The following is a 23269-nucleotide window of genomic DNA, read 5'->3' on the forward strand; positions in this document are numbered from 1 at the left end:
GTAGATGGGCAGTGCCGGACATGCCTGTCTTCCATCTATCTCTCTATAGAGAGTCCTGGCATCTTGTTTTATAAGAGGAGATCGATCTCTTTTTATGAAACAAGATGCCAAGACTGTTTCATCATTTCCCCTTTTCAATGCCGTCGTCCCTCCAGTGCACCACCTTTAGAGGCACACAAGCGGAACAACCTTGTTATATCTGTAATGGCTCCCTGGGCAGTAAGAACTGCATGTCCTTGTGTCATGATAGCTTTGGAGAGCTGCCAGTGGATACGTGCAATGATGTAGATGAATAGAGACACAGGCTCCAAAGTGTAAGAGCTTTGCTTTATTAAAGAAAACCAGAAAAAGGACATTTCTTTTTACACAGGAATTCAGTGGCAATCTACAGAACAAACACAGTTTCCAAAGTGATTACAACGAGCTTTGTACAGTATATATTAGAAGAGTGACACACACACACTGACACACACACACACACACACACACACACACACACACACACACACACACACACACACACACACACACACACACACACACACACACACACACACACACACACACACACACACACACACACACACACACTTTGGCTTGACTGCAGCGTTCGAGAACTTAAAAAAAAATACATACTTAATACCCTGTCCTGCCATCATGCTACACGTCATGCTATGCGTTACTTTGAGCACCTTGCTGCACTGTGGTTTCACACTATCACATACACACATACGTCCTTAAAGGAGGAATTCTGCCAAAAAATTACTTATTTTCTATAAATTGCACACCCCATGAAGCCTTGAATTCATGGATTTGTTTTTGTTTTTGTTGCATTCCTAAGCTAATAATTTGATTCCCATCTCCTACCAGCTAATGTATCCGGTAGGAGACACAAAGTAGATTATTTGTGTCTCCTACCGGAAATACACACGGTCATCAAATTATTGGCTTAGGAATGCGACAAAAAATAATCCATGAATTCAAGCCATCGTGGGGTGTGCAATTAATATAAAATAAGTCATTTTTTGGGTGAACTCCTCCTTTAACATCAACTTTTAAAAAATCACTTTGCCTGCAATTTTGCAAAATATACCCACCCTTTAATATGACAATTCTTTGGTAATCAACATTCAATACATTCCTCTGTGCGTGGAGTATAGTTATTATTTACACGGCAAAATCCAGAGTGTGGATAATATCAATTTCCCTATTCAATTACAAAAATGTAATATAGTGAATTATACCAATACTAATATACAAATCTTATATATAAAATTATTGCATCTTTAGAAACGGAAAACAGACAAAAATAAAATGAATAAAATGTTCTTTTTTTTTACATGAAGCAAATAACAATAAAGCTTTTTCAGATGAATGTTGCACCGGATTTCCTCACTTAAAAGAATATAAGTGCTGCCCTAAGCAGCATTTTACATATTTACATTACAGAAAAATTTAAATGACACGCCACTTTACAATTTTTATCATTTTTTATACGTTACCACTTATCAGCCAAGTTTGAATGTTTTCAAAGCCAATGTTAACTCAAACACTGCCTAGGACGTAAAAAACGTATTTTTTTCCAATTACCAAACCTGCCTAGGACGTGTTTTGAAACTGCTACTGCTGCAAAATGGAATGTCGCCGATTGAAAATGTCTTCTCTGGGCCACTCACACAACTACCCTGTGTGTCTACAAAAAGTTGAACACGCGATCATAAGGGATTTAGCGAGGTCTGTGGCGAGGTGGAAAAAGAAAGTGAGTTTTCCGTTCAGTTGGCCATGCATGCTGTTTAACGCCGGGCTGGAGGAGAAGGGCTCCGCCCCGACCGTAATGTTTGTTGTCTGAGCGCCGTGCACGACTCGCCTGTGTGTTTAGAAACAACTGGACTTGCGATCATAATGAAAAAAAAAATGTGTGGATTTTTAAACAATTTTATAAAAAACACTAAATCGCTGGCAGTGGGCAAACACAGCCAGAAATAAGTCTGGCAGGGAATGAGTTAACCATATAGGAAGCCTTGCGTCCCTATTCTGGGCATGTTATAAAAGGGGAACATTTGACGAAAACAAGCCAACGTTTGGCAAAAATAACGGCTTTTTTTGGCAAGAGTTTTGGTGTAGAGGTAAAAAAGGAGGGGGCCCAAGTATAGACCCCTTAGGTAACAAAGTATATAGGGTTTAAGTGCAGGATTCCATTGGTGGGTGGGTGGGTGAATGACAGGGAGGGGGGGGAGCGTGTGTATTTACAGTAAAAGAGTTAACAGTAAACTGAGGTAGCACAGAAGACAGAAGGGAACAGAGGACCAACGCCTGTGTGGAAGTGATACAGGGAGGGGAACAGAGTAATGCCATTAAAAAACTGGTTTACAGTCTTCTCTATTGATATTGCTGTCACGCAGAGCACCTCGTTTCAGTGACGGGAGGGGGAGGGGTGACAGAGGAAAGGGAGAAGAAAAAAGGTTCTCATCCTGATGCTCTGAGGGATGGCCCCTTTGAAGCCCAAAAGGAGCTGTTTTTTAGACCCGTGTCTTAACCCATTAAGACCGGGAAAGCAGCATCTGTGTGTCATTTTTTTTATTTCTTTGGGCTATTTTAGAAAAATCTTGAAAATGTGTGGCAAAATCTTGGATTATATATTTTTTAAAGCGAACTTGTAAAATATTTTTACAGCGAATTTGTAAAATATTTAGTTCCAGGAACTCCCAGAAGCAAAGATTTGAGTTACAAATGTCCGCCAAAAAAACAAAAAAAACCAAATATTTGCATTCATGATTTTTCAAAAATAGCAGATCTACAAGCTCATAGCGCGGCACTCGGTGCCACGCTATGAGCTTGTAGATCTGCTATTTTTGAATAGCCCAAAGAAATCTAAAAATGACACACAGATGCTGTGTTCCCGGTCTTAAAGGGTTAATATACCCACCCTTGCACATGGAAATACCCCCCACTCAACTTGGTCCTGGGACATCCCAAGCAGTGGTGGTGGGGCACCTGTTGGTCCGTAAGCCATCGTCGGCAGTCAGTCAGCCGCCCTCCCCCCCCCCCCTCCCCCAACTACAACACAAGCACTGACAAATACAAGAACCCTGATGACCTCCAGCTGTTGTCGTACTGTAGGTGGAGTGGAATACGAGAAACAAAAACATAAAAAGAAAAACCCACAGAAACACTCTCCGTTCCCCCCTGCGGTCCAGTCAGAGAGACAGAGAGAGAGATTTCTCGGCGGAGGCGATTGTGAGACAGGCTGCTGTGGTGACTGTATGGGGAAGAAGAAGCCGAGGAGCACCGGGAGACTGTTGTGTACCGGTTCAGGTCAGAGAGATATGAGATGAAGAGGCGTCGTTCTTTAAACCTGCACGAGCTCTGCGTCCTCAAGGATGGGATCTGGAAGAGGGAAAAGGGATTGGTTCTGTGAGCATGTAAAAAATGGCAGAAGAACAAGGATGGTTTATTAACCACTAAATGCACTGACCTGCGCACACATGCATGCGTCGAGTATACGTATATATGCTGATACATGTGGAAACTTAATTGCGAGGGAGTTTGAATTTTCAACATTCGACTTCCTACTTCTGCAACATACACAGATCATTGCAAATCTATCTCTCTCACACACACACACACACACACATGGAAACGCACGTACATACTCAGACACGACGCTTGTATAGACCGGTTCTTTGTTTCTCAGAATAAGTCGTGAGTCACTGGCAAACCGCAAGAAAGCAGAACGAGCGATGCGGTCTTTGGCCAGAGTTGTGACATTTTAAGATAAGAGGGAACTGTTTCTGGTTAAATTCCGCTAATTTAAAGTGCAGTCGTGTATCATTTTTGGTCTTGAAAGCTGAAGTGAAGTTCTCATTCTTTATAAGAAAGGGCCTCGCGGACAGGGGACTGTACTGGGGTTCTGCATACGATTTGGACACCATTCAAGGGAACACATGTTTTCTATGATCCTGGATGTATTTGTTTGAACAATGAACTTAACTTAATACTAAGATAGTCCAGGGTTTTTTTGTTTTATTCTGAAAAGAGCAACCAACTGTGAGCTTGTAGATATACTATTTTTGCTATTTTCAAAAATATTTGACAATAATGACATGACCAAAATAGAGGCACTATTATTATTATTTTGTATTATTATTATTATTTTCCTCTCTTTTCCATTTGGCCCCCTGGGGGGCACGACCCTCACTTTAAAAACCTCTGATATAGGACCATGTGTTATATAACTTAGTAACTGTATCAGTTCTGGCTACTGTGGCAAGAAAATGCACCCCAATATCCCCGAAAAGTCTTTTTAAGTTTTTACTGTACTGCTGTACTGTTTCTAACTGCTTATGAAGTATTCAAACCAAACCAAATCCAATGCTCACAATACCGACCTTCAATCCGATGTTAATGAAGTTCCAGAAAAGACCTCATACATCAAACAAATCTCGCGTTTCTAGGGATGAATTCACTGTTTCACTGTGGATGTTCTCTAAACTTGGCCCCTGTCCTGTTCCCCTTGTGCCCCCTGAGCCTGAGCTACCAGGAAGCAGGGCAATCCACCTCAGAATGTGTGGAATGTCTGCCCAGGTGCCCCGGGAATCACTCGCCAAACACTCTGGATTTGAACTCACCCGCTGTAACTAATCGTCCCCGCCATCGGTTCAAGTTGTGTTTGAGCGGAGTGTCTGAAAGGGCCATTAGTGTTTAAATGAGAGTGCTGATGAGTGGAGAATGACTTGAGAGGGGAAGTGCGAACGTGAGGCGAAGGGGGAATAAGGGTGAAAGTTACAGCGCAAACAGGTGGTTTCAGTTCTACATGCAGGGACAGAAAGTAAAGCTCCTCAGCACACATGCCACTTCACTTAGTCACATCGTGTTGGAACCAGCTGTCTTGTTGTGTGTATGTGTAAATGCACGCAAGCCTTTCCTGTGTGTGTGTGTGTGTGCGCGCGCGCGTGCGTGCGTGCATGCATGCATGCGTATGATCACTGACTGACTGCACTTAAACCCATACTGTAGTTAATTTATTTCATCATTTTCAACTGTGCTGTGTCCTTGTTGATTTTATATTTATGTATTATTCCAGCGGTAATTCCAACTTAGTGTCCTTAGGAAAGATTGATTGATTGATTGATTGATTGATTGATTTTGATGGACTATCGGGTAGTTATTTTGAACATGGTATCAAGATGTTAAAAGACAGCAAAGAATCACAACATAGAAACTAAACAACTCAATCCTGAAATTCCACGATACAACACCACAATTTAAGATTTTCTTTTTTTTTTAAAGGAACAATGTCAAAGCAGATTTCATTATCAATCTGTACCATAAAGAAGTCCTAAACTGACTTTTTTAAGCCCTGCTCATATTTAAAACCTTGATGTGACAGTGTAGCGGAAGGCTGTTCCACAACATTACAGCAGTGTAAAAAAAAGAAAAAAGGTTACATAATAATTAATTTGAGGCACTTTACAAGAACACACACTGGCTCTGGTATTATAGTTTTGAGAAAAACGTGTATTTTTGAGGAGCATGTCCATTGATAACATTATATATACGGTACATGTGTTGCAGCCCCTGTTGCTCTACTTTGAGCTGTACTGGCAGCGGTCCAACCCTTCAGAATCTATCACTACCAACATGTTTGAGGGGATGCATTTAATAAATACCGTACTGAATAACATTATATAGCATCAGCTGCGGTTTGTTCCTGGATTTTAGCTGTCAAACCACCGTACCAAGCAGAACATGCTGCATAATGGAAATGACACTGTATCAATGCTGACACGAGGAGTTACAGGAACTTCAGTTTGCTGTCACACTTAGATAATAGCAGCAATAGATTCACAGGAGAGTGACTGTTCCAATATTATTCCTGAATATCAGACACTTGTCTGAGATACAATATCAACTCCATTACAAAAGACTTTCCACATATTGTTTCTTGACAGCTTACTTCTTAGTTCCAAAACAGGATTGCCTCGGTTTTTACACAAATGTATTGAAAGCCTGTTATCTATGAGCCACTCTCTTACACTTTCAATTACAAATTCATTACACAGAGTGTTCTCAAACTCACTGACCTCATTTACAGATAGATACCAGTGACACAGAATCATCAGCATACCAGAGCTTACATTTCACAGCCACTGGCATGTCATTTTTTATACATAATAAGACATCAAAGAGACCCTATGGAACCTTGTGGCACCCCACATGTAATATCCAAAGGTTCTAATATAGCTAATATGACAGAGATGCGTTCCCAGTCTTAATGGGTTAAACCCATGCACTGTACTGTAGCTTTAACAACAGTACAGGATGACTCACTGTGTCAAATGTTTTTTTTGCAAATTGAGCACGATTATGCCAACATCATTTCCCTCATCAGAGTTTTCTCTAACAACTTTCTCTAACAAGTCTAATGACTAAGACCAGTTTCAGTAGGTTATGTAGTTGTGAGGCCAGACTGACGCTCATACCACACATTTTGTCTGACTAAACTCTGCTCAACTTGCATACTCTACCCTTTGCTAGAGATCAATTTACTGAATTGAAATAGATCTGTTTTTTCATTTAACCCATTGAGACCTGAAGTCGATTCTACATGTCTCCTAAATCTCAACGGTATTCTGAAAAAACATATGTTTCTATATCAGTGGTGCTCAAACTTTTTCATGTCAAGGACCCCCAAAATGATATGTATTTGGCCGCAGACCCCCATAAAAATATTTTGTTCCAGGGACCCCCAGAAGCAAATATTTGAGTTAAAAATGTTCGCTTTAAAAATATATATATTCAAAGATTTGCACACATTTTCACGAATTTTCAAAAATAGCAGATCTACAAGCTCGTAGCGCGGAACTCGGTGCCGTGCTATGAGCTTGTAGATCTGCTATTTTTGAATAGCCCAAAGTGTAAAATAATGCTTTTTAGCTCAAATCTAAAAATGACACAGTTCCAGGTCTTAATGGGTTAATCTGGTCTTTTTCCAGCCATGGATCTGATACGATGACGTATAGTATGTTCAGGTTTCATGGTCACGTTGCTGGTGAGAGTAGAATTGTGCATTGGGTTGTGCATGGGTGTCGTACACTGACAGTGGTAGATCTACGAGCTTGTACTGTAAGTCTGTTATTTTTTGCTGTGCAACACCCGCACGCAAGTATAACTCGGGCTTAAGCCAGGCAAAAGCCTCTGAAAGAAGTGCCTGCTCCAATAGGGCCACCTTCGTTTTTACAGTATGCGTGTGTGTGTGTGTGTGTGTGTGTGTGTGTGTGTGTGTGTGTGTGTGTGCGTGTGCGTGTGCGTGTGCGTGTGCGTGTGCGTGCGTGCGTGCGTGCGTGCGTGCGTGCGTGCGTGTGTGTGTGCGTGCGTGTGTTTATGTGCATCTCCTACCCTGTGATGGGAAGAAGACATTCCCGTCTCCAGAGGGAGAGAAGGGAGTTGCTGACTCAGACAGGAGGTGGCGTCCTGTCTCTGATGTCTGTCTGGCCATAATCTGAGACACGGTGCGGGTTTTAGTCTGCGGAGATCCCACCATGAACACAGGGTTCGTGTGTGCGTGCGTGTGTTTATGTGCATCTCCTACCCTGTGATGGGAAGAAGACATTCCCGTCTCCAGAGGGAGAGAAGGGAGTTGCTGACTCAGACAGGAGGTGGCGTCCTGTCTCTGATGTCTGTCTGGCCATAATCTGAGACACGGTGCGGGTTTTAGTCTGCGGAGATCCCACCATGAACACAGGGTTCTCATGTCCCAGGGCCGTACTGTTACACACACACACACACACACACACACAGGCATTTAATTGCATTATTACAAAAATAACTATTCACAATGGTAATATTATCATGTTAATAATATCATTCTTCCAAGTAGTGTACATGCTTAAAGAACCATTCTGGTGATATTATGTCTTTTGTCCATTGATTATGAGTCATGGTCTAATTTACAATACTGTCATTTTCCAAAGTCGTTCTTTGTTTTGTTTTGCACACCCTAGTTCCCCATTTTGCGACCTTTTACATAATAAACCCATCATAACATGTTCTGCTTCTAGAGCACTGAACTCCATAAAATGCTACGATAGCGATAAAAACAAAACAAAGGTGACATAAGGTTCATTGTGCTGGATTACCTATCTCTCAAGCTAGTTTCAAGTCTCTGCAAGTTTACTGAAATGAATGGAAACCAATGTATTCCTCAAGGAGAAAAAAAGGAAACAAAACAAAAACTACAGTATGCTTTGGATGTTTACCAAATGGCTTCACATTCAATACCACCTGTAAGTAATCAGGGAAGCGCTCACTCTGTGAGCAAGTGTGCGTGTGTGCGTGCGTGCGTGCGTGTGCGTGTGTGTGTGTGTGTGTGTGTGTGTGTGTGTGTGTGTGTGCGTGTGCGTGTGTGTGTGTGTGTGTGTGTTAGAGCCATGGCCGGATCCAAGCTATCGGCTATTGCAGTGGTTCTCAACCTGTGGGTCGGGACCCCCAACGGGGTCTCCACATGATTTAGGGGGGGGGGGGGGGGTCCCCAGATGATAGTGAAGTGACAATTTGAGGACTTTTAAGACCTTATTAATACCTAAAAAGAAATAAACGAAAAAGACCATTACTGCGTCAAGAGTAATCAACAAACTATACAATAAAAACTGGTCAAACATTGAAAAAAATAATATAAGAAAGAGGCATGAATTGTGAAAACAGCCGATCTACAAGCTCAAAACTAACGCCTTGCAATGTGAGGCGTTGTGAGCTTGTAGATCTACAATTTTCACAATATTTATCTGCGGTGTCAGACTAAATTGAATGCCTCAACTCCTTCAGGGTAGGGGGGGGGGGGGTCCCCTGTTCAAATATGATTATTTTTGGGGGGGAAGGGGGGGGTCACGGCCTGAAAAGGTTGAGAACCACTGAGCTACTGTACACTGATGCCATGGTGAGACATTATCCTTTGTGGTGTGTTTATGAGGATGTGTTGTGGGAAAAAACAGCTGTTACTGAGGTGGGTCTGCCAGGCCAGCTGTCACATATAGACTGTGGGAACACTCACCTGTCCATTCTCACCAGCTCGTGTGCACCTGGAGAGAGAGAGAGAGGAAAGGGAAACGGTCTATTGTGAGAGAACTGAAACGGAAGTGAGCGGAACCTTTCAGCTACAGTGTGGATGTGTTTCCCGCTGTGTGACACACATCTCAAGTGTCCTGCACTGTTAGTTCTACAGGAAATGCGTGGGGAGTGAGGCATAATGGCCTGTACCTGGTTTGGAAAAAGCTGCGTTTTGCTGTGTCATGCATGGGAATAATGGTCTGTCGGTGTGTGTGCCTGCGTCAGCGTCTGCAGGGTATCTACGTGTGCATGTGACCGCATAATGTGTACGTTAATGCCCTCGCTTATAAAGTGTGTGTGTGTGTGTGTACTGTACCGGTATCGGCCACGTAAAGCCTGAGTTATAGTTAGTTACGTACGGGTGCACCGAAAATAACCGATCTACAAGCTCACAACACATGGCTCATGCGTTGTGACTATCCCTTTAATAGCAGTGTTTTTCTACAGGTATAGTTCTTCTGAGAGTGTGCGTGTGTGTTTGTGTGTGTGTGTGTGTGTGTGTGTGTGTGGTGTAACTTACGTCTACTGGACTGGGTGCTCTGCCTGTGCTTGTACACCAGCAGAAGGATGAAGGGCACAGAGAGCAGGGCCATGATGCAGGCTGCTGTGGCCAGGACGGCTGACACTGTGCCTGGGTGGGACACAGACAGAACAAGAGCGGGTTAAATGCAAAGACTGCTTTTGTCATTTCTTTGGGAAGGTCGCTGATTGTGTGCGACATACCTTGCTGTGGGACTAGTGCTGCAGGATTCTTGCTCAAATGTGAATCACGATTTTCCATCACGATTCTCACACGATTCTCTTGTAAATATAAAAATATTAAGCAAAAAAGAAAAAAAAACATTTTTTCTTTTTTTTCTTTTTTTTATATTGAAAAACAAATCGCCATAATTAAAAATCGAGATTGCATAGGTGTCTGAATCGAGATCACGATCTTTTTTCGATTAATTGTGCAGCACTATGTGGGACGGTGTTGATTGTGTGCGACATACCTTCAGGTGCTTTGGCATCCAAGACGGTGCAGACCTGAGATCCATTTCTCCCTGGGAAAGTGATAACATACAGTATATTTATTTTTTTGTTGGATTTGTTGTTTGACAATGGTGTTGTTTTTCTTTTTGTTTACCAGCTAAAACATGAATTATATTATATAGGGTGAGCTTGGGTTTTCTCCAACACTGCAGACAAGGCCATTTGACTTCACCAAATGAAAAGACCACAGAATCCTACAGTAGAGTATACTGTAGACTACAGTGGCTATCGTAATATCACCACAGACCACAGTGATTGGAATTAGATCATACAAACCATTCAATAATGTTACATCATTGGGGTGTAAATGTATCTGGAAGAATATTGCAACATTTTCCTGTTCTTTATTGTCTGTTGTGCAATTACAATTTTCAGATCCGTTGTTTGCGGGACTTGGCTTGCACTTTATTTTGTTACTTACAAATATGTACTTATGTCTGTATCTCAGATTTTGAAACTAGGTAATCTAATCACCGAAACGACACTGTCACTAGTCAGCTGTGACCAAACAAACACGCAGGCACACACAAGCGCACACGTGCACCTCGCACAGACACGCTCGGAAACTCTGAAACAAGAAGCGGCTTGCTAGCTCCTCATGCATTGAAGGAGGCATGCGCTCAGTTCTGGGCTCTCCCTAGGCTGGCAGAGGTAGAGTAGCGCCCAGGATTACATAGGCAATTGGCACTGGGTGAAAAAAATGGGTTACAAAAATCGTGGGATAATTATTTATTTATTTTTCAACTCATTGCCTGCCATGGACGAGTTAATTCGTCAAATTCTGTTATGGCTCAGCCTGCCAACGACGAGTTTGGACAAGTTTTCTTTTCCTTTCTTTTTTTTTACACAGAACCAGAGATAACGCGATCCGAAGATTTACTGCTTCATTCACTTCCTGGTTAATTTAATACTTCAAAATCCTGTATCTCAGCTCTTGTGTAAAAACATTTTTGTGATGTTTTTTTGCCGAAACATGCTATTTTTAAGGGCGCATAACAAGCTAATGGGAGGTCGCGATGACATTTGTTTTTTTTGCGGAAGCACAGTGAATCCCTCCGTGATTAGCAACTACTATCTGGGGATCGATCATACTGGAGATAAATATTCTGTGACTACTTGAAAAGGTAAGAAAATCGCAAAATAGCTGGCATTGGGTGAGTTTTTTAGTGTATACACTCTGGCAGTTAGAAACAGGTGTGTGTCCTTACGTGGCGTGATGTGGAGTATCACGTGGCTGTGGGGTTTCTGCTGAAGGGTCCCGTGCCTGTGTTCCACCTGGTAGTCCAGGGTCATGCAGCAGTAGCGACCCTGGTCCCGTATGGTCACGTTCTGCAGCTCCACCCAGAAGCTCCTCCCGTCCTTCTCGACGCCGAACTTCACCCCGGGGCCGGGGTGGGCGCGGGCGCTCACGTTGAAGTTCCGGGGGCCCACCCGCTGGTGGCAGTGTTGGTCGCTGTGCGGCGTGTAGAGCCAGCTGTGTTTTATGACGTCGTTCAGGTGCAGGGCGGCGCCGCTCTGCACGCACTCCATTTTGACGGTGGCGCCCTCGGGGCAGGTGTAGAACAGGTGCGGCGTGGAAACGCCGAGTGTGGCGGGGTGGTGAGACGTCTCACCGTGGACTGTGGAGAGAGGAGAAAAAAGGACGGGGAGATGAAGATAACTGACTGCCACGATTGGATACACAAAATAGTGGTAGAAGGGACGCATCTCTGTCATTTTAGATTTCTTTGGCTATTTTAGAAAACGAAACATTTGTAAAATATTTTGTTCCAGGGACCCCCAGAAGATTTGAGTTACAAATGTTTGCTTAAAAATATATATATATTCAAAGATGTGCACACATTTTCACAATTTTTCAAAAATAGCAGATCTACAAAGTGCTGCGCTATGAGCTATTTTCTAATAGCCAAAGAAATCATAAAAATGACACAGATGCGTCCCCGGATTGAATGGGATAAGGCTAGACACCCAGGAAAAAGCAGAAAGCCTACACAGTTAAACTAAACTAAACATGTTTACACTCTCACAGATACAAATGGAGTAATTAACTGATGGAGGATTTTACTGTTCGACTAAATGTCTAAAACAAAATGGAAAAAGATGAAAAAAAAACTTTAATGCATCCTCATACTGAACAAAAGTTGATAAATATAAACACTTTATATTTTTGGCAAGGATCTCTTGCATATGGCCCTATAAGATGAAAGGAATGAATCTCTGATCTGTGATCACAGAGCAATGGTTACAGACAGTCCTGTACTGTTGTCACCAAAACCGCACTTGAGCTGCAGCTCATCCGTGGCCTATTTGTGCAAGATTCATAATGATACTTCCTGGTTTGTATTTTGGGTCAAACTAAGATGGTTTCCTGTGCCTTTTCTTTTTCTTTTATCTTTGTTAGAAATACAGAATGTACAACCTTAAATGGCCTGACCTCCACAGTGAAACTAATTCTCAGTTACAACATCACTAAGCTATTTTAAAATCAATGTGTGTAGATTATTTTAAGACCATATCTACATACTGTAGTCAATGGGTCTTATTGTTGATCTTTGCAATGAAGTCACAATATGCAAACACAAAACACTAAATTCCTAGTGCAGGTCCACGGGATAGCTTGAGAAAAGCTAAGTGAGCTTACGTTCTGAATCTAAACTAAATGTTGTTGTTTTTTTAACAATTTCATTTCTTATCAGAGGCGTCCTAGAACATCATTATGTGAAAGGTGGAAAAAAGCGAATATTTTCTATATCTGGCTCTTACAGGGTTAACTATCCTGGGTGGGGGGGTATTGCATGCACCCCCCCCCCCCCCCCCCCCTACCCCCAGGGGGCTTCTGAACAGAGTTATACTGCCAAGCATAAATATAATTGCATTGATTAAGCTGCTATTAAATGTTCTCTTTAACGAGAGCGGTCCCTTACATAGTGATAGGCCGTAGTAAATCTCTGCTCTGTATATTTCATGTGGAGTCTTGTAAGATATGATGGTGGCAGAGGTACAGTATCTATCTACACAGTAAAATCCAGAGTGTTGATTTATCACTTAGAGATAAGACCCTTATGGGTCCATTTTAACAGTGTCAGAGATAAATCAACAACCCAGATCTGACGGGTACTAAAGGTCTCTCTGGCTGCTCTAACTTACTAACACAGAAGTAGTCGATACATTTGATCCTCAGCTTTTTAGATGATAACGTAAGCAGACAGTAGACACGATCACCACCATCAATACAACTCATTTCTGTACCTTCAGGAAACATACGACAGACTCTTACAGACTTTACATATTTCATAGACATACAGCAGCCTTTCGCTCTCAGACTAGTACACAACACTGGACCACATCCTGTGTGACTGGAGCTGTTATCTGTACAGAAATGGAATGCATGCACAAAAAATAGGCTGATATGTGTAACGTTTTACTTTATATAGAGAACGGGCTGCAATTAGAGATTATTCTATCGATTAGTTTTTCCGATTAATCGAATAATCAAAGTGTTTTTTTATAAATGAAAAAAAATGTATATCAACAAATCAGTGTGAAAAGAATTCTAATAGATTTTTCATAATCGACTAAATCAATCTGGTGGTTCTCAACCAGTGGTCCGGGGGAAATCTTGAAAATGTGTGCTTTGCTTCTGGGGGTCCCTGGCACAAAACATTTTCAGATGGGCGTCCGCGGCCAAATGTATATCAATTTAGGCGTCCTTGGCATGAAAAACGTTGAAAACCACTGAATTAGTCTAATTAAACCCTTATATGTGTTATTTTATACTTTGTTGTACAACGGTGCAAAAATCGATTATTTTGTATAACCGATTGACTGTTGCACCCCTATTATACAGTGTTATACTGTATTCATTTAAAAGGTAACACATGAATGAGAATGGTCCTCATCTGTGGTGTGCGGCACACCTTTACGACATGGCGGGAGGCAACAAAAGAAAATGCAGTAACATAACAACATAACAGAGACGTGTCCCCGGGCTGACCATGCTGAAGCTATTTTCTAAACATCGGCAGACAATTATAGAAGGCTGGCGGAGAGCTTACTATACAGTGCAGCCACGCTACATCAGCACTCATTATTAGGCACATATACATAAGATTAAAAAAATAAACAATACCACTCTGTCTGTTTTTAATAACTCTTCAGTTTTCAGTACTTTTACTTCTACTCCGCTACATCTCAGAGGCAAATATTGCACTTTTACTCCACTTCAATTATTTGAAAACTTGAGTTACTAGTTACTTTGTAGATTTTGATTATTATTACAAAACATACATTAACCACTTCAGCCCTACATACTTTTCAGCCATTTGAAAATAGCAGATCTACAAGCTCATTGTGAGCTTGTAGATCGGCTATTATCAAAACATTTTTATGCATTTGAAAACTACATTACAACTACATTTTGATACCAATACTGTAGTACTTTTACTTTTTTTTATTCCAGACTTTTATTTGTAACAGAGTACAGAGTACTTTTTCCACCACTGCTCTTGGTTGTCCATTGTGTAAGCACCATTTGCTGTTTGGTTTAATGTATATAGGAGGTTTGTGGTCACAGTGAATTGGTGAAATGTCCACACAGCTGTGTGTGCATAGTATAGTAGTACAGTACGCGTGTGTCTGCAGCATATGTGTGTGTGTGCGACTGTGCGTGCAAGTCTTGTGTAGATAGATATGTGACATATGTGGGCTTTAGGAGGCTTTCTGGTCGAAACAAGGATTTGAGGGCTGGGCTTCCTTCCTGCACAGGCACGGCACGCGAACAGTGACTCGCTGACAACGTGCTTTCCTGTCTGGTCTGGCAACCCATGCAACCTCTTTGTGCTTGCACTACTATTAACATCCTCAGGGGGGCAGGAAACCAGTGCCTGAGGGACCCTTTTAATATGAAACCCAGAAAAAACAGAGGAAAGCCAATCATTTGTTTCCATACTAAAAGTCAACACTAGCTTTAAGAGGTTTCCCTCCAAGCTGCTTGATGGGAAATACAGTAGCTATACAGTAGTCAATGACCTTGGCTGGCTGTTTGACGTGGAGGTCTTATGTGCATCCTGTGTGCGTGTGCGTGTGCGTGTGCGTGTGCGTGTGTGCGTGTGTGTGTGTGTGTGTGTGTGTGTGTGTGTGTGTGCGTGTGCGTTTGCGCGTGCAGAGAGAGAGAGAGAGAGAGAGAGAGAGACTGACACTACTAACCATTCTGTGTCAGGAAGAGCAATAGGAAAACCATGGAGTGAATTAAAGTGAGACTGTTGCCCCTGTGGCTGTTCCTGTGTGTGTGTGTGTGTGTGTGTGTGTGTGTGTGTGTGTGTGTGTGTGTGTGTGTGTGTGTGTGTGTGTGTGTGTGTGTGTGTGTGTGTGTGTGTGTGTGTGTGTGTGTACAATAGCAGCTGGGAACAATAGAAGACCTTCTCCTCTCCTGTTTCACACCCACCCTCCTCCCAGCTTTCCTTGCATGCAAAATTTTTGCTATTTTGACACTCTCAGAGTTCAATTTAAGGATATTACTGTGTTCCTGTTTCCACCCCCGCCCCTCCCCCTTCTTGTAGCTCAAATAGTTTTTTGTGGGTTTGTTTTAGTTTTCAAACAGAGTACTTCTGGCCCTACACCAGGGTAAACATAAGACATCTGTGTGTCTTTGCTCTATTCTAGATGAAGTTGATGCCCTTCTGATCTCAATTCTCAGGAGCACTGATAGTCCCTCAGGGCCCAGACACAGGCCCTCTTTTGTTTTTAACCCCAGAGCGCCACCTGTTTATAGGACTTGTTTCTCATGACAGCTCTCTCTTTCGTAACACACAGCCTTGCTACAGCTACATAGCCTGTTTGAAATGATTTTTTAACTTATCTTTTTCTATGTTAAATAGTTCTTCTCTGCAATTGGAATAACATTTATGACTCTGTGCAGTTGCAGTGGTGTTGATTCATTATGGGACAGTCAGCCTAGCCCAGGGGTTCCCAGACTTTTCCATGCAAAGGATCCTTACACAGCCATAGCCCCTGGCTGAGGCTCCCCTATTGTGAAATACAAAACATTTCACAATAGGGGAAATACTTTTTTTGGGGAGGAAAGAAACAATTTTGACAATAATGACATGCCCAAAATAGGAGAAGAACCATGGTGAAAGTGGTTAAACTGGCACAATTTTATTTGAATTACATTTTTTTATTGATTTTTGTATGATTTTTTTTACATTTCCATTTCCAATTGCCCCCTAGGGACCCCCACTTTGAAAACCACTGGTGGAGCAGGTATGCCTGTATTTATGCGCCTGAGTCATTATGGCTGTGTTTATACTAGTGGCCTCTCCATCGCCCAATTCTCACCTCCTGCAATGACAATCATTAGCTAACCCATTACTGGGTGTTAATGAAACCAGTGGGAGTATCCCAGATTACACACACACACACACACACACACACACACACACACACACACACACACACACACACACCCACCCACCCACCCACCCCCCCCCCCCCCCCCCCCCCCCCCCCCCCCCCCACACACACACACACACACACACACACACACACACACACACACACACACACACACACACACACACACACACACACACACAGTTTCAGTGGAAGTTTCTGGTATCTGTGGGGCCATTAATCTTGAATCACTGGTCAAGTTAGCTAAAAAAAAGGAAGTTGTTAAGGGTCAGCACTCAGCACCATCTAAGAGAGATAAGAGAGATCAAGATAAGAGTAGTATAGTTATGTACTTATAAACGTTTTTGTGTCTGGTTTCTCTTCAAATTATTTTGAAGAGAAAGTTCATGTTCATTAGTATGTGTATTACAAAATTGCCTTTTCTTTTCATTTTAAGCACATCCCTATAACCTTTCAAACATCTAGCCTAACCTTACTACCTTGACATATTATGACGCTGTCTCTGTAATACAATGTTGCTGCAATAGGCTGAACAGTTTTGTAAGTGTACTTACAACAGAATTTCTTCATGTACATGTACTGTAACTGCAGATGCCACACTTACATGTGAAGTGTTAAAATGTCAATGACGTAAAATAACATAAAGGGAAGTTATTTGTCTGGAGGTAGCTTTAAAAAAAGAAGAAGAAGAACACCCTGTTGAGGCCCTTGTTTATATGGTCTTCATTGCTCTTCACCCATAAACACAGATTGGTTGTATAATAATATAGGATTAATATGGTCAGTGTTGCGGGATCTTTACAGTAAATGCATTGATTGCAGCTATGGTCATGATACACTGGTTCTGACATGACTAATAAGCAGTGGTGTAAAGTAACTAAGAACGTTTACTCAAGTACTATACTTAAGTACACTTTTGAGGATGTTTTACTTTACTGGAGTATTTCACACATTTTGGCCATTTGAAAAATGCGGCGCATTGTGAGCTATTTTCAAAAGATTTTTAAATATTTGAAAACTTGAAATGGGACATTCTGCATAATGAGCACTTTTACTTTTGGTACTTTAAGTACATTTTGATGCCAATACGTCTGTACTCTGTTACAAGTAAAAGTGCGGAAAAATGTACTCAAGCACATTTTGCGTTCCGGACTTTTACTTGTAACAGAGTATTTCTATATTGCAGTATTGATACTTTTACTTAAGCAAAACATTTGAGTGCTTTTTCCACCACTGCTAATAAGTCATTTAGTGTCCAAACAAGGCTGTGTGGGTCAATGTTCTGTCCTTGGCTGGCATTGACAGATTGTAACCAGCCTTATGAAGGACCCATTAGTTATCCATTAGATTAGACCACGGCTTATCAACCACATCAAATAAGGCTTATTATAAACACAATAGGCTACCCATAGAAAAATAGAAAAATAATATCCCAAAGGAACAGGGGCTTTCCCTCCCTCGATTGTCTTCTGTCTCTCACACACACCCATATTGCACAAACACACACAAGCGTGCACACACACACACACATAACGACTTCCCATGTCACATCAGGGTTGTCTCTGAATTTGGCAGACCTAACCGGGTGGGTCTCAAAGTGCTGTCCGGGGACCCTCAGGGGGTCCTTGGGGGGGTTCCAGGGGGACCCCAGCTAAATGTGTTAATATAGCATCAAAATCAGTTTAACCACTTTTCATTCTATATACATCTACATGCTCAAACACATTGAAACGGGATGCGTTGCTTGTGGATCTGCTTTTTTTATCTTGAAAAATGTCACTTTAAACATTTTATACAAATCTTGTTGCCTGACACAAACTCTTTATAGATGGGGGTCCGTGGCCAAATACATATTCATTTTGGGGGTCCTTGACATGAAAAGGCTGGAGAACCAAACACTGCTAACCTAGGAAGTCATATGTAAACTCAGTGCCCTTTAATTGATAATGATTAGTCCCTGCATGACACAGGCTGGACAGCACGGCCTGGGACACAATTAGAGGAGAAAGTGGTCCACTCCACACAGAGGGATCACACCCTGCCAATATAGGGTCTACATTATCGACTATTGTGTCTGTCTGTGCCATGTCCTGTGCACAGAACTATTACACCCTGAACCAAAGTGAGAGAGCAGAGCAGCAGAGCTATAGCAGGCGACGCACACAATTTTGCAGTCAGCAGAGCAATGTTGATTTTGTCGTCTAAAACTATGACAAAAAATGTTGGTCGACTACCTTTTTTCACTGACGAAAACTAAATAAAAACTAAGCTATGATTACTAAAACTAAGACTAAATATATTGACAATTTCGTCGACAGGTGGAGAAGAGATCCAGTAGAACTAAAAGGCAAGTCATTTTATGCTTGGTTGCGCTCGGGTGTTGAGCTCTGAAAATAGCAGATCTACAAGCTCAGCGCGATGTGTTGTGAGCTTGTAGATCTGCTATTTTCAGCATGCAACCAAGTGTAAAATCAGCCATTACGACGCCATCAAGGCACCGCCAAAATACATTTTAGTCGACTAAATCAACTGTAGACGTAGTCGACTATAATCTTATGATATTTAGTCAACTAAAAACTAGACTAACAGTAAAACATTTCAGATGACTAAAATATGACTAAAACTAAATGGAATTTGATTCAAAAGACTATGACTAAAACTGAATCAAAATTTGCTGTCAAAATCAACTCTGCAGCAGAGAGACCTGAGGTGGTCTCTCTCTGAAAGGGACATTTTCACAGCAGATCAGCTGGGGGATCCAGACAGAGTTTACAGGTCTCGTCTCAGCCGTTTGGGACTCCAGTACCAATCATTCTAAAAAATACAACAGTCTGTGTTGTGTGACTTACAAGAGCTTCAGAATGTAGGCTACACACTAAAACGCTGAGCAAAAAATGTTTAAAGGCTGTTTTAAAGTTTAAAAGGCTTCTTCCAGTCTGTTTTAATTGGTTGCGATTCGGTGAGGCCCTCCTTTGATGAGCCTATCGCCAGTTTATCTAATTAGGCCAAATACTAAAGGGCGAAAACTGATAACCTGTGGGGATTTGAGTGGCGTTTGAAGTGAAGCAGCACCCCGCTTCAGTGGACAGAGGTGGGGGTGGGGGGAGACAGAACAGCTGCTTGGTGGGACCGGGGAGGGAGGGGGTGGGGGTCAGTGTTGCCAGATTTTGCGAGAGAAATAAGCAACTGGGTCTCTGAAAACAAGGCCAAAAGAAGCGATTCTATAATTATTACTATAGGTCACATTCATGTACTTTATGAGCAAAGAAGCGACTAGTATAGCTCACAACAAGTTGCGATGCACGCGTTGTGAGCTTGTAGATCTGCTATTTTCAACAACAAAAAAATCTTGAAAAAAAGTAAACATTTCTTTTACATGATTTTAACAACACCAATCTGGTACAGGGGTCACAAAATACTTTTAGATGGAGGGGGGGTGGTTCGTGGACAAATACATATTTATTTTTGGGGTCCTTAACATGAAAATGTTTGAGAACCAACCACCACTAGCTCAAACAACATATCACAAGCCCCCAAAAATAGCAACTTCACAAGCCCAAAAAAAAGCACAACCGGCAACTAACCAAGATTTACAAGCAACTTTACAGAAAAACAAGCCCAAAGTTGCTTCTTATAAGCGGACATGGCAACACAGTTAAACCCACACTGCGTCCCCGCCAGATGTTGTGTCTCAGAGCGCAGCGGAGCTTTAAGTCTAAACAACAACACAGAACACAGTGATCGGAAAACATCGCTATACAAACACATTAAAATGACTATTTTTCTTTCCTGCTCTGACTGTTACGTCCCCATGATAAACTATTTATATTTAGTCAAGGAATTGGCGGCGCGGTAAAACTAAATAAACCAATTTAAAAAAAATATATTCTGCTGAAAGCAGGAATTAAATAGACATTATTTCTGACACTAATGAGGTTACATTATAACCAACGAACTTGTTTATTGGGTTTAACTTGTAAAGGAACCATGGAATATAATGAAATGTAGCCTAAACACTAATCAGACTTTGTTTTGGAAAGAAGAACGTACACATGTCAACAAGTTCACACTCGCCCGAACAGTCGGACAACGCAAACAAACACAGCGCGCCTCTCCGTAGAGCACTGTTTCTCAAACACTGGGTCGGGACCCATTCGTGGGTCGCGGACCACTTTTTATGCGTCAAGAGTAAAATGTCAAAATTTAAAATAAATAAATAAATCATGAATTAAAACAAATACAAATGTATTTTTCAAAATAATTTCATGGAAAAAAAAGTCCATAAATTAGAAAACAAATGTTTGAGAAGTACTGGAAAATAGCAGATCTACAAGCTCACAACACGGTGCGAAACTCTTTGGAGTTTTGAGCTAAAAACTGTTTTAGTTTGTGAACCAGAGTGCAGCAGAGACTCGGTGCTGTGTCTTTAAACTTACCTCCAGAGATGATCGGCAGAGCGGCGCAGAGCCAACATGCAAACACCAGTCCTAAAGTTGGACTCCGGTGTAATAATAATTCCGATGTCATGATGATTGTCTCGGATCTTTCTCTCAAAGAAAGAGCGTCTTCTTCAGTGAAGGTCTATTTTGCAAAGCATCAACGAGATAACGTGTCTTTTCTCTCGCAAATGTATAATTAAAGAGCCATAAAGTTGCTCCACACACACACACTGCCTGTCACTTCTGCTCTGAACTTCTGTCACTAACTTTTAGCCTACTTCTCCAATCTCCTCTCTGGAGGAGGATGAAGAAGTTCATCCAGTGCTGCAGCAACAAGCAACCTGATACAAACCCCTCCCCCACACGTTACTATCTGTCAACCCCCCCCCCCTCTCTCTCGCGCGCTCTCTCTCTCGCTCTCTCTCTCTCTCTCTCTCTCTCTCTCTCTCTCTCTCTCTCTCTCTCTCTCTCTCTCTCTCTCTCTCTCTCCTCTGCAAAAACATTGTTGTGAAACTACATCCTCCTCAACATGCTGCATGCATTGCTCCAGTCCAGTGGTGGAAAAAGTACTAAAATGTTTCACTTTAAGTAAAAGTATCAATACTGCAATGTAGAAATTCTCTGTTTACAAGTAAATTTACTTGAGTAAAAGTACAAAAGCATTGGTATCAAAATGTAATTAAAGTACCAAAAGTAAAAAAAAAAGTAGGCCTACTCATTATGCAGAATGTTGTATTTCCCAAGTTTTCAAATGTATAAAAATCGTTTGAAAATAGCAGATCTACAAGCTCACAATGTGTCGCATCACATGGTGAGCATGTAGATCAGCTATTTTCAAATGGTACAGTACTTGAGTAAATGTACTTAGTTACTTTACACCACTGCATTGCTGAGTTAACCCACGCAGCCCTGAGGATGTTTGTCAGCTGGCCATTATTTAGGATCTCATCTAAAAAAAGATGGGATGGGAAGGATAGGCTGTTACACTGTAGAAGCAGTGTGCATGCAATTTTGTTTAAATATCCTTCCCCAACAGCTATTATTCCCATTGGCCACTGACTTAATGAGTGTTTTTATTTCATTTTAGAGAAAAGAGAGAAAAGAAAACATTGTTTTAAGCTAATATAATTATAATTTGCTGACTTAATAAGCTATTTTATTTCATTTTAGAAGAAAGAAAGAAAGAAAGAAAAAAAGAAAGAAAGAAAACATTGTTTTCAAGCTTTTCTGATGATTATAATTCGTTACACTTTTGAAGTGGAAAGAAAGGAAAACAAGCCACAAAAGGAGCCCCCATTTTGTTGAAGTTAAAGCTACAATCCAGGACTTGTTTTAATGAATAAAATGTTATTTTAACCAATCTGCATGGTAAAGTATGTTAATACAATATAATTAGCAAATCTCCTATATTGACTGGTTATCTCCTCCAGGCTGGAACGGCGGGCATTATGTTTTCATCCCTGGCCGTGTGTTTGCATGTGCGTGGGTGCGTGTGTGTATGTGTTTCTGTAGCTAATCTTGGACACAGCTGGACAGATAAGCGTGAACCATTTGCACGCACACTCACTCAAGGCCAAGGCATGACCTCCACCCCCAATCTTTCAAATCAGCCTCATGGTTTCACTATTACAGGCCTCTTCACGTACAAGCTAAATATTTTGGATTCCATCATGATGTAGTCTGGGAGGGTTAGCGTCGGAGCTTGGACAGCAGGGGCGCGGCCACTGCGTTGTGATTCAAATCAACAGCCAATGAAGAAAAGGGGGCGGGATCCACATGCAGTGGGTGTTGCATCTAAATAGGATCGACGGGAAGCAATTTCCCCTTGAGAAATTTCGGCCGCCATTGTTGTGTACTGCTGTTTGCCTCTCGTCGGACTTTTTAGACGAGTTGCACAGCTCTCAGACCGGTAAGAGGCGTGTCCGCTCAGATTCAGAGCGTAAGGTACATCCCGCCCACAAATACCAGGGCTCTGGCCCAGAAGTTCCTCGCCAGAGCTGGCGAAAACTTCTGGGAACTCAGATTAATCATGATGCAACTTCTCATATAGGCCACGCCCGTTTCTGCTAGATTTTTCAACATTGTTCAAGTTTTCTTCAAAACACACTTTTTGCTACTACTCCTACAGACTGTGTAGAAAATTCACACAATTCGGTACACACATTATCCCTTGAGTCATGTGATCACGGTATATCGGTCATATTTTTCATATTCCATTCTAATTGGCTACGATTGGTCTCTTCGGCCCATAGGGGGCGCCACAAAAGAGAACAGTTGCACCA

General features: G+C 41.7%; 2 protein-coding genes and 1 long non-coding RNA gene across 3 annotated transcripts in view; 1 reads left to right on the forward strand and 2 right to left on the reverse strand.

Moving 5' to 3' along the window:
* The window catches only part of cdh23 (cadherin-related 23), a 306429-nt gene that overhangs the window by 243600 nt on the left and 39560 nt on the right, over positions 1-23269 (forward strand). The window lies entirely within an intron of this gene.
* On the reverse strand, positions 310-2759 carry LOC311058972. Its single transcript, XR_014602107.1, has 2 exons — positions 2009-2759; positions 310-1544 (listed from the first exon to the last, which is right to left on the reverse strand). It is a non-coding gene; the product is annotated as an uncharacterized lncRNA (long non-coding RNA).
* Positions 7575-21296, reverse strand: vsir (V-set immunoregulatory receptor; the record flags this gene model as incomplete). Its single annotated transcript, XM_084075399.1, has 7 exons — positions 20985-21296; positions 11346-11756; positions 10098-10148; positions 9829-9906; positions 9626-9736; positions 9050-9077; positions 7575-7767 (listed from the first exon to the last, which is right to left on the reverse strand). Exons 1-7 carry the CDS (start codon positions 21073-21075, stop codon positions 7575-7577), a joined length of 963 nt encoding a protein of 320 aa, XP_083931525.1. The 5' UTR covers positions 21076-21296.

The sequence above is a fragment of the Gymnoscopelus microlampas genome (assembly GCF_963454915.1).
Source record: "Gymnoscopelus microlampas genome assembly, chromosome: 13".
NCBI classification, from domain to species: domain Eukaryota; kingdom Metazoa; phylum Chordata; class Actinopteri; order Myctophiformes; family Myctophidae; genus Gymnoscopelus; species Gymnoscopelus microlampas.